General features: G+C 44.2%; 1 protein-coding gene across 1 annotated transcript; it reads right to left on the bottom strand.

Moving 5' to 3' along the window:
- Positions 1 to 3795: 3795 nt before the first annotated feature.
- Positions 3796 to 11794, bottom strand: LOC148833623 (antigen WC1.1-like). Its single transcript, XM_088915253.1, has 11 exons — positions 11515 to 11794; positions 10760 to 11074; positions 9955 to 10266; positions 9212 to 9526; positions 8082 to 8387; positions 7215 to 7533; positions 6029 to 6333; positions 5306 to 5449; positions 4640 to 4702; positions 4318 to 4383; positions 3796 to 3881 (listed from the first exon to the last, which is right to left on the bottom strand). Exons 1-11 carry the CDS (start codon positions 11792 to 11794, stop codon positions 3796 to 3798), a joined length of 2511 nt encoding a protein of 836 aa, XP_088771379.1.
- Positions 11795 to 12478: the final 684 nt, after the last annotated feature.

The raw sequence follows: 12478 nt of genomic DNA, 5'->3' as shown, positions 1-12478 counted from the left end.
CTTAAAAAATATTTGAAATTATTTCATGAATAAAGATGCCTTCAAATTCTTTCATTCTAAGAAGGAAAATGTTCTCCTAAAATAGTAGCCTTCTCACACTGACTGAAGATTATTACCAGTAGTATTACCAGCAGTACAGTATAAGAGGTGAAGCAGAATTTTAAATATTAGAATCACTCAAAACATATTTTTCTACTGGTACAGTAGTACCTTCAAAATTGAATAACAGCATGTTGTACTCCTAAATAAGAAAATGCTTCAATTGTCAAAAGTAGTTAAAAATATTTAGACATTATTTATAAATCATAAATTTAATTTCCATTAAATATTTGAAACATACAAGGATTACCTAAAAGATCCATCAATTCTAATCATATTAATTTGTCACTGTCAGCTCTGGCCGCCTTAATAACCGAGGAGTCACTGTCTTCACACACTGATCCAGTACCACAACGACAATTAAATAACAATAAGGATTAAATTAACCAGAACTCACCTGCTAAGTGAAACATGATCAGGTCCAATAGGAAAAGAAGTTTAATCGGAAGGATTTTTTCCATCCTTGACGTCGTGTGAAATCGACAGTGTGTACCGATCTCGCCCCGGGCTCTAACATAGACGAACACCCAACATGACTCCTGCTACAATGTCACATCCTCGAACCTGAGCCCACCAATCACAGACACAAGCACCTTCTATAGGCCGAGAGGTGGAGCCACACAGTTAGGGAGATGACCAATAGGAGCCCCTGATTTCAGTTCGATCCATTTATAGCAGAGAAATTGCACTTTATTCGTGAAAACGTTTGCTGCAGAAGCTACACTCTTGCAAACTCTTTGAAGTCTTTTGCCAAAGTAAGATTATATGCTTTTAAAAATGAATCAAGATATCAAAAAGCAGCATGCTGTCAAAGCAGCTTATTAACAGAACCAGAATTATAAATTACATCTCAAGTCTTGGTGCGCCTCAGTTAGGCCAAAATTCATTCTATTGCATTTTTTCTGTAATCTGCTGACCATAGTGATCTGCTTCAGAGTGATATACAGTAAATGTGACTCATTCATGATCAGCAGTCATATATAAATACATATGAGAAAACCTGTTTTGTTCAATCGCTGTGCTGGGCGTAAGCGGCACCCTATTTCAGTACTTATCAGATACAAATGATTGGATCATAACCTATTCAATCTTAAATAATTGATTCTACTCTATGTGATCTGCCAACTGTAGTGATCTGCTCCTGTGTGACGAACAGTAACTGTGACTGAATACTGATCAGCAATTTTCAGCCTCATGCAAGCAATATAGTGCTGGGCCTGGGCAGCAGCTCAATTTCCATTCATGACAGAATCATGACCCATCCAATCCTGAAGAGCAGCTTCAAAAGTTCTATGTGGTGATGCTTTCACAAAATCATTAAATCGCCAGATCTTTAAAAGGTTTTTCCTAACAACATGAATAAAAATGAAAAACACTTGATAAACATAAACCCCAAAGTCTTTATGTTTTCATTCCATGAATTCATTCGTGATTCCATGATCTCCTAATCACTTAAAGGGTCATTTGTTGGTTCCATCACCTTAGACTTGTTTCCAAGTCTTTAATCGTCGAGGGGCTTGGTTTCCCTACAGAACCTGCAGGCCTGTGGCCCTCCGGGAGCAGGACAGAGGATCACAGCTGCACAGTTAAACACAGTAAAGAGATCAGCGCAGGACTCCCAGTCTTTGATTGTGGCACAGGGATGAACGTGCAGAATTTACTCCCTTTGAAGAACGGGTTGTATCTGATATATGCCATGTGTGTTAGCGATTTCTTTTAAAAAAGCAGCAGGAATGACTCCCTCTGTATAATGCAGGTCTGGAGCTCATAGACCATCATGGTTAAAAACACCTGTCAGATCGCAAAGATACTGGCAGAATCATTCTGTCTCCTGCAGCTCTCTCTCTACTGCAGCTTCAACAGGAAACAGGCTCCTGAAGACAGGGGAAGCTGTTTCTACGTGTTTGTGTGAAGAGAGTGTTTTCAAAGCGACTCTTACAGATTGCGATATTGTTGTACGCTTGAAGTATAATGGCACAGAGCCGCTGTCAATTCTGATTATGTTGCTACACAATGAGGTAAAATACTGTAAGAAATAAGGATTGATACTGCAGTGAATGGCCCTACACTCCAGTTCCGCAGTTTCATGCTGGCAGTGAACAGCCTGGAGACAGGAGTCTTAGTTTCACCAGCAGGGGGTTCCAGTACACCACTGCTGCAATACTGTGAGCTGTTCAGTGGAAGATACAGCACATTCCTCACTTTGTATCAGCAGTATTGACTGAACTGACCCTTCATATACTAAATATATTTAATGTGAAGTTTTTGAAAAAAACATTTTTTGGAAAGAGACACTTTTCCTCTGCAGTGAGGACTGACGATGTGTTTGGTTTCTGGGAAAACAGCTGCAGATGTCATCACTGCACTGTGACAAGCTCACAGTCTTTGTGCTTGAAATGATGTACAGGTGTACAGAGTGACAAAAGTGTGTGGAGGGCAGCAGGTTCTGGAGGTATATTGACTTTCAGTACAGTATGTATGTAATGGCCAGTGTCTTTGAGTTTGAGTTGTGTTAGGAGTGGTTTTGTTTCTTCTAGTGTTGGCTTCTTCACTCTAATCAAGGTCTTCAAACCTTCCTGGTGTAACCCATGGAGCAGGTGCTCAACAAAGACTGAGCATCACACTGTTTGCCTAGGTCCCCATTAGTTACATCACAGTTCTGTGGTGACGTGGGACTGGGAACAGGCTGGACCAGCCATGGAACAGACAGGCATTGAGAAAAACACAAAGAACAAAGTAGGTAGAAACGATATACTGTTATACTAGGGCACATACATACAGTGAGCCCATTAATTAGTCTCCACTAAGCTCTGGCCAGGAGGAGGATATATAAGCCTCAGGCAGGGGTTCTCAGTGAGAATGGTGTGGGGTACAGGTTACAACACCAGACACAGGACAGGGCTAAAGATGGGGGGAGGATTTGGACAGGACAGGGGAGAATTTGCACCACTGGATGCAGGACAGGACTCGAAGAGCAGAGGGGAACTCTACAGAGAGCATCAGAGGAAGGCTGAGGCATCGTCTTCCTCCTCCTACCCTGTACGTGTTGCAGAGAGACTGGGTAGGGAGATCTTAATGGGACATGTTTTTTAAGACAGTTGGGACTGAAGAACAATGTCTTTTCCTGCAATTTGGCGGAAAGGAGCACACCAGGATACTGGATTGTGGCCGTCCGGAGAATGCTGCTGGCTTTTCCTGCATATCAGGGTCACTATACATTTTTGACACCCCCATATCTGTGACACAGCTTGTAGTTTTCAAAATCTAAAATAGGCAAAACTACACTACAGAAATCAAACTGATAAAAACTGTTTGTGAAGATACAGTAAAAAACATGTGGGCACTACAATACCCAAATAGAAAACAGCACATTTGGGTGCTGAAGCTGACAGAATGCCTTTGCAGTCAAATCAATAATCTAACACTACTTGTTTTTTCTAATAGAGCAAAGTCCAGAATCCAGAATAATTTTTAAATCATTTTAAAAAAAATTTTATTAAATCAAAAATTTGAAACAAAGCAAAATATCCTGTTAATAATGAACAGTTTAACAAGTGCAGAGCTGAATATAAACTGCCTAACAGTGTAATACACAGAACTGGAGGTTATGAACTGCCTGTTTAAAGGGAAAGGAAGCTGAATGAAACACGATGCTGCAGGTCTGCTGTGTCTGGAGAGTTGCTGTGGCTCAGAGGGTCACTTGCTCTGCTCATAGGGCTCATCATATTCATTGTCACCCTGGAGTGAAGGTTCTGGGGAGACTCTTCCAGACAGGACTGTCTCTGCAAGAGACAGAAACACTCAGGTTCACAAGTACAGTATTAGGCTGAATCACTTTTCAGCTCAAGTTACACAATTCTGGCTGAAGTAGAGTGATTCTCACTATCAGTTCTGCACATCCTAGGAAACAGCTGTGGTTCTACCTGGTATTGAAGTCCCATTGTCCTCTTGGACATCATCATAGTCCAGATCACCCTCAGTCACACCCCCTGGAGAGAAGAGAGTCACCAAGAAAGGTATTGAGAAACAAACCATAATGATATCACTGATCTCTGGAAAAGAGGGTTACTGAGAAGCTATCATAATTATACTACTATATATAATTAGTTTTATTATATATTATACTATATATAATAGTTTTATATATTTATATTCCTATAGAGGACAAACAGCTTAAGTATCAGCTCTGCAAAAATTCACAAAGAGCTGTGACTGTACCTGGAACTGAGGTCTCTCCATCCTCCTTCACATCGTCATAGTCCAGATCATCCCCAGACAGACTCCCTGGAGAAAAGAGACTCAGTCAATTGTATCCGCAAGCAGAGAACAAAGCCTGCACTATATACATATTAATTTGTAGAGTTTCATATGCAGCGGTGACAATTAACCACTATTGTTTGATATATAGCTATGCAATAGCTCCCAAGGCTTGAAGCTTTGAAATAACCACTACTCAGCTGTGGTGCCCTTGAATTTTCATCTTCACAATCCTTTATTCATTCTCACAATCACAACCACTTCAGACCCCAGCCTGTCTTACCTGGAGTTTTACTGTCCTCATCTGCCACATCATCATAGTCCAGCCCTCCAGAGAGATCACTCCCTGCAGCACAGAGATCAGACAGGACAGTCACTCCAGCTGCTGAGAGACTCCTCTCCTCACTAGACCCCTTCTACTCCTCTAACAGGAATAATGTTTGCACAACTGACACCAGCTTGGGGAAGAAGACAGTAGTGAAGCAGACAGGCAGCAAACCTTTTCTGTGCTGTCTGTATGTTCCCTGCTGGTACAGCTTGTAGTTAATTTCTTCATACAGAGCGTCCTGGTAGGGCAAGGAGGTCATTTCCCATTGAGCAATCTCTGATTGGAGATGAAAAAGAGGCCTGTTAATATGAAATATCCCACAGACACGATGGTTATTGTCAGAATGTAGAGAACAGTTTCTCATTCTCACTAAAAAATCAGTATTTTTAACTGTGTCAATGTACAGAACCTATTTCAACTGAAAAGAACTGTGATTCCACAGTGTATCTTTCTGAATCAGGGCACCAGTCACCATTTCTTCACTTCATTGTCAGATCAGAGCCAGACCAGTACTGTGGATGTGAGATCAGACACCACTGACCTGCTCCTGATCAGCACTGCTGTGCTGTTGAACACAATACAGAGTCTGACTGGTAGAGACAGTGGGGAGACCAAGCTCACCTTTCTGAAGGGCTCTGTTCCTCTGTCTCTGCCCACAAGCCAGGGCAGCAGCCACGAACAGCAGGGCTCCCAGGACGATGCAGACTATCCACAGAGAGGACTGGCCTCCTGGAGCCTGAGGGGCTGGTCTGGACTTTGGGGGATCTGAAACAGAGGAGGAAACAGGCTGATGCTTTTTTTCTGAGCATTTTCCAAGTTGTCTATGGTGGGGATGATCTGATGCAAAGGAGATGTTGTTCCAAGCGCAGCTGGCCCTAATTAACTCCCATTACCCTATTACCACACCACACCTCTTCCCTCACTGCTTTAACCCCCTGCTAACCTTGTTCACTGCTCGGTATTGGGAATCTTCCCGCCTCCTGAGCTCTCCTTACCGACAACCTTAGACATCTTGTGCTCTCGGACCTCGCCTCTCGGACCCCTTTCGACCATTCTTTCGTCTCCTCTCTGGACTCAACTATGCCTGGACCTATCGACTTCCCTCCTGCCTCGCCCTTCTCAGACTCGTTTGGCCCGGACTCCACCAGAGACCTGCACAGGGTTCGTAATACTCGCCGTAACTGATGTCAGTCACACAAAGAATCACTGAGTCAAGCTTGAAACCATATGAAGCAAAATATATTTCTCCCTGATTTATTGAACTTATTAACTACAGAAAACAGGGCTCAGAAATGTTTGAAAATCATCTATTCAAAATGCCACTAGCTCTCTCTCTGCACTCACCAGCACAGCGAACCCCTGCTCTCCTCCTGTGCTGGCAGTCGCTCTGCCCCAGTGCGGCGTGCTCACAGTCCCACAGGTGGAGTTCGCTGCCCCTGCAGTTCACCTCGTCCAGCCACACCGTCCCGTTCCCCTCCCCCCAGGAGGCCTCTGTCCCAGCGCTCACTGCCTCCCCACAGCCCAGCTGCCTGCACACCACCTGGGCGTCCCGCAGGTCCCAGGAGTTATCGCACACCGTCCCCCAGGAGCCCCCGTACAGCACCTCCACCCGGCCAGAGCAGGCGCTGGGGCCCCCGGACAGTTTTATCCTCTCCGGCTCTGGGTACAACAGAAGTAAAAAGAGATTATAGAGAGATTCTACTGATGACTTTGAGCACAAAATTTGTTGCAAATTAAAACCAATGAAAAAATCTAGTTACTACTGTAGCAAATATAGTAGTTCTTATTCAAATTTTATAAAGTCAAATCCATTTTCTGCAGAGCTTTTGACTCATCTCTTTTCTATGTGTTAACTAAAGCAGGGGCTCCTACTCCTGGTCCTGGGGATCCCCACATCTGCTTAATTCAATCACTGAAGTCCTAATAGATTTGAGAATGGTTCTGTAATTGTTTTGACATCCTTAACCCAAAGCAGATCTGCCTTCCTTTTAACTACTGTGTTTCTCTACTTAAAATCTTCAAGCTTTCAGCAGGAAATAATACTGGCAAAATTTCCAACCAGGTGACTTGTTGGATGCATTAAGTCAAGAGTGGGTCCCTGGATCAGGACTGGGAACCTCTGAACTATAATATATAAAGCTGGTGCTGGCCTGAAGACTAGAAGTGAACGGGATATTGTTCCAGCTGTTGTGAGACTCCACATGATCAGGTATCATGAGTGGGGGTGGTTTGTGCAGTACAGGGAGGTACAAATGGGACAGAAGACATCTTGAGCTGTGCAGGTGTAGCAGGACATGATCTAGGGTAAAGCTTGGCTCTGAAAATGAAAGAAATACCAAGTCCTGAAAGGAATGAACAAGATTTACATGCAGAATAAAACCGCTTCTTAGATTCCTAATACTTAAGTGTAGCTGCAGTGAAAAAAAACTGTTGGAATTGTTTGTCTTACTACTGGATGTGATCAGGATAGAGCCTCTAGTTTCTCCAATCCTGATGTATCCTAGTTACAGCACTCGCTGTGCAATCAGACTCACTGGCACAGGACACTCCTGCATCCTCTTTGTGGCGACAGTCGCTCTGCCCCAGTGCGGCGTGCTCACAGTCCCACAGGTGGAGTTCGCTGCCCCTGCAGTTCACCTCGTCCAGCCACACCGTCCCGTTCCCCTCCCCCCAGGAGGCCTCTGTCCCAGCGCTCACTGCCTCCCCACAGCCCAGCTGCCTGCACACCACCTGGGCGTCCCGCAGGTCCCAGGAGTCATCGCACACCGTCCCCCAGGAGCCCCCGTACAGCACCTCCACCCGGCCAGAGCAGTTACTGACCCCTCCCACGAGCCGCAGCCTGTCTGTCTCTGCAGGGAGAAGTGGACAAGAGAGTCAGGTCTGGGCAATCATTCAAAGCTCTCTGGTAAAATTTGGTCAATTAATTTGCACCCAGGAAGGCAATAATCAAGGAAAACTTAGAGTGGAGAACACGCACTCCATTCCCTCTGATTATCGAAACCTCTAAGGAGAATCCTCAATTGTAAAGCAAAATTCTATGTCAGGGGCCCCCTCAGGTCCCATCCATAAAGAAAAAGCTGTGGCTCCTACTTCACATGACACAAGACTAACATCCAGCACACTGAAGAGTAGGGAAAAAGAAGTCTCCCATCACCATGATGTTACCTTGACAGTGGTGCTGATCTGGGTCTTCAGTACAAGGTCTTGGGGTGGTGGAGGCTGGTTTAGCTCTTTTACCTGTAAAGAATTGAATTAGAGATCCGGTACAAAGTATTACACAAGGGGAAGGAAATTGGAGTGGAATTTAAAAGCAATTTTAGTCACTGTGGAAAGGTGCATAATGCTTTGAAAATCATGGAAGTAGTAAAAGAAAAGTTATACCTGTTAAACACTCTACCTGTGCAAATTAAACCTGCTACGTCTCTGTCATCACAGCTGTTCTCTCCCCAAGGGGAATGGGAGCACTGCCACAGTGACACGTCATGCTTTTTACACTGAACATCATCAAGCCATTTAAGACCTGACCCATCGGCAGGGGTATAAAAGTCAATGAAATCCCCACAGTTCAGCTGGCGACATATCAGTGAAGCTGTGTGAGAGTCCATGCGGTTTTGACAGATGCTCCCCCAGGTGCCGTTGTAGAAGACCTCAGCTCTCCCTGCGCACTCAAACTCCTCGCTCACCAGCCTCAGCTGCTTGAACTCTGGGGAGAGAGATGGTTAATTAGATTGATAATTAACTACACTGCAATCTTTCTATTGAAAAATATTTGCTCCTATTTATACAACTGGATATTTTAATACAGCAATACCAGAGCAGTATGCTGCTCAGGAGTCACCCAGGATTTGGAGCCACAGCTTTCCAGTGACAAGTCCACAATCCTACCCACTGTGCCACAGTGCTGCCAGGGGAGAGAGACAGACAGCAGGCACTGGACCTGGGGGATCACAGCTGACAAAGAGGTGCTGCAGTAGCTGGTGATAAAAACCTGTTACACTGAACAAGCCATGGTGAACAGCCAGTAAAGCTTTATCATTACTGTTTCTTCTGCTTCTTCTCACATGTTGGTGTTTATGTTGCAGAAACTTTACATTTTGGCATTCTAAAAAACAGAACAGGGAAATGATCTTCTCACTATGATGTGAGACAGAGAACCTGCTTAGTGAAACAGTAGAACTGATGGCTGAAGACTTGTTTTTTCCTCCATTTTCATGTTAAATCATTAAAGTTAGCTACCACACAATAGTCAGCCTCTCCAGGGCTGTTAGTGTTTTTGACCAGCCTGTAACAGCTTCATTCAAACAGAAATGGTTATTCAATTGACAGTTTTGTAGTTGGTTTACTATATTTGAGTTGAACAACTTACAACTTTGACTGAATTTAAATTTCTTACAAATTCAATACAAGGATTCTGCTTCCACATTCTGTGCCATAGTGGCCCCAGTGATCACTGAGTGTCCTTCCTTCACAAGTGACTAAAATTGACTAAATCTTTTTCTTTGCTGATGAGGAATGTTGCTGTCACACCTGAGCACACTATGGTCACGTCCTCCTTGTGTCCGCAGTCGTGCTGACCCCAGGGTCTGGAGGGACACTCCCACAGAGACGACTCGTTCCCCAGACAGCCCACCTCGTCCAGCCAGATGGGTCCGGCGCCCTGGCTGAAGGACACTGGCGCTGGGGCGCGGACGGCCGTCCCACACTGGAGCTGCCTGCACACCACCTGAGAGTCCGCCAGGTCCCAGGAGTCATCGCACACCGTCCCCCAGGAGCCCCGGTGATACACCTCCAGCCGCCCAGCACAGGGGCTCTCCGCCCCGGACAGCCGGAGGAGCCTGTGTTCTGTGGGAGCGGAAAACAGCAGGAACTCTGCTCACTCTTGTGTGTTTGAACTCTTTCACCGAGACACAGAGAGGAAACGACAGGATCTCTCTTGGGAAAGAACAGTGGGAGACGTCTTTCACTTCTAAACAAGAACAAGTGTTTTTATATAACAATCAACAACTGTACAAAGTGGTGGTAAACTAATGCTAAAGTCATCTTTAAGTTTGGCAGTAAAGTAGCTGGATCACAAGCAACACAAAAGGAGGTAAATTATAATGCCCTGTGAAAAATAAACATATTTGCAAATTGAGTGATGAGAATTTTGTTTTTTTTTCTTTTAATTCACCAAGAATGAAGACAGATTTAGTTTTTTTTTCTTTCATGAAAATGATTTCTCGCTCCAGTGTGTGTTTCCGGCAGGAGTGTTGTCCTGCAGACAGACTCACTCTCACAGAGCACTCCCACGTCACTCCCGGAGCTACAGCTGACCGGTTGTGGGCGGCTGCAGTTCCCCAGGTGAGTCTCGTTCCCGGAGCACGAGACGCCCGAGAAGCACACGTCACTGCGGCCCGGCCCGTAGCGAGAGGAGCTGGAGGTCTCTAGAGCCGAACCGCAGCCCAGCTGTCTGCAGAGCACCGAGGCGGCAGAGTCTGTCCAGGACGAGTCCAGCAGTCGCCCCCACTTGCCGCTGGAGAAGACTTCCACCCGCCCGTCACAGCGCCCGGCTCCTCCCACCAGCCTGACCCCTCCCTCCGCTCCTGGCAGAGTCAGGCAACACAGGAGACAGACAGGAGTTTAACAGTGAAATAGAGCCCGTATCTAAATACTGTGGGAGGTTTAATCACTTCACCCTAGTATTTCAGAAACTGCGCATTATGCATCCAGTGCCATTCCCTTATTTTTGCAAATACACCTATAACATATGTGTTAATAATCTAAAAATCCTAATTTTAGAAAACAATACATAGATTCACAGATAGCTGTAACAACTGAATATAAAATGAGCACAGAAATACAAAAGCCTGTTTGTGATAATAATTGATCATGCATGTGTAATATAGTTTAACTGCCCAAAATACACAATATAATACTATATCCTAATAATAGTAATTTGAATAAATTATATAATGTCCCTTTTTATTAGTAAAAACACTTGATCTAATGAATAGCTCTTACCTCACTGTGGAATTTCATTCTCATGAACCTTAAATAAAAATGGCCTGTTACAGTCTGGTAGAGAGCAGGACTCACCAGAGCAGACGACTCCCACATCTCTGCTGTGACTGCAGGAGCTGTGAGCCCATGGAGAGATGGGACAGTGTCTTAGCTCAGTCTCGGTGCCCTCACAGTCGAACACATCGGTCCACGTGGAGCCATTGCCCTGTCCGAATCTGGCCGGGCCCAGGACTGCTTCAGCATTGCCGCAGTTCAGCTGCTGACAGAGGACTGTGGCGTCCCGGAGGTCCCAGCCCTGATCGCAGACTGTCCCCCACTGAGCCCCCAACTTCATCTCCACTCTGCCAGAGCACCGGTCAGGACCGCTGGCCAGCCTGAAGTCAGTGTAGCCTGGACACAGGACATGGGACACGGGACACGGGACATGGTACATAGGACAGGACAGTGAGTGGTGTCACGGAGAGCAGAAGAGTTACCAGCATAAGATAATGTTGGAATAACAAACATATTTCATAGGTCTTTGTATTCATGAGAAAAACTAATATAATAATTAGGTTATTTTTAATTTTCAGGAATTAATACTCATGTAATCAATATTTCAGTCATATTATTACCATAAACTAAGAATTAGCAAACATGGACTTTTTTATTCACATGGGTTCTTTCTTGAAATTTGCAATAGTAACAAGGTCGTTTAAATATGAAGAACATGTAAATAAACATGATAACAATTTGAAACCTTTACTTCTCTAACCTGTAAGATTTCTCTATAACGTTTAAGATTGCAATTTATTTCAATTTTTGTGAGGAAGAAACTGTAAGTTTCTTACCAGAACAGACAATGGTGACGTCATCCGCATGTGTACAGTTGTGCTGCTCTCTCTTCAGGACTGGACAGTGGGCCAGTTTCTCCTCATCACCCCGACACTGGATCTCATCTGCCCAGACGGGCCCAGTCCCCTGTCCTGAAGAGGCTCCTCCCAGCACAGCCCTGGAGACTCCACAGCCCAGTTCTCTACAGACCACGTCCGCGTCTCTGGAGTCCACAGACTGAGAGCATACTGACCTCCAGCTGCCTCCTCGATTCACCTCTAATCTTCCATAGCACATCCCTCCAGAGAGCCGGGCTGTGTCTCCTAACATAAAAGCAGCTCATTTTATTGAGCAGTTATGCATTTGGAATATATCTAATCACCTAACACAATATTTAGAGTAGAAATGACAAACAGAAGACAAAATCAAAGCAAACGTAAAGACTAGAAAAAGAACGTGAAACTTCTGTAATTGAGGAGTAAAATTGCTCCCAGTGTTTTCTGAATGGCAGCACAAAACACAGTTTCATTGAGATTCTGGATTAAGCTATTGCTACAAACCAAATGGAAATGATGAAAAGAAAACTCTCTTGATATTTTACTATTCCCATGAAGACTTAAAACTTTGAATCATTAGAGACTTTTCTATAAAACCCCTCTACAACAGTACTCTCTGACCCATCATGTACATAAGCTTGAATGCACATCAGGTTTACTACTTTCGTCTCCTCTCCTTATAATTCTCTCTTAATAGAACTAAGAAGGGGTGTCATTTTACTTCTGTTACAAAATAGAAATTCTATTTGTTTTGGATTTGTAATTGCTATTAATTTTTCAAGATGATTAATTCATTATTGATAAAAACATAGTTTATTTTTATACAGATGGATTGCTGTAGTAATTACATTGGTGAAGGATGTAATACTCTGTAAAGTTGTAATACTTTTAAGCCCAGACTCTGTTTTAAGGTTTATACTGTGTG

The sequence above is a fragment of the Atractosteus spatula genome, chromosome 5, assembly GCF_055471065.1.
Source record: "Atractosteus spatula isolate fAtrSpa1 chromosome 5, fAtrSpa1.hap1, whole genome shotgun sequence".
NCBI classification, from domain to species: Eukaryota; Metazoa; Chordata; class Actinopteri; order Semionotiformes; family Lepisosteidae; genus Atractosteus; species Atractosteus spatula.
The sequence above is the reverse complement of the archived record's forward strand: the minus strand, read 5'-3'. Positions and strand labels throughout refer to the sequence as shown.

What these genes read in the sequence shown, in the direction of transcription:
- LOC148833623 (XM_088915253.1), bottom strand. Translation starts at nt 11,794, where the DNA reads ATGTGCTATGGAAGATTAGAGGTGAATCGAGGAGGCAGCTGGAGGTCA. An exon ending in CGTCACCATTGTCTGTTCTG is followed by an intron (nt 11,075 to 11,514) that starts GTAAGAAACTTA and finishes TCCTGTGTCCAG; the next exon opens with GCTACACTGACTTCAGGCTG. An exon ending in TGAGGACAGTAAAACTCCAG is followed by an intron (nt 4,384 to 4,639) that starts GTAAGACAGGCT and finishes TCTTTTCTCCAG; the next exon opens with GGAGTCTGTCTGGGGATGAT.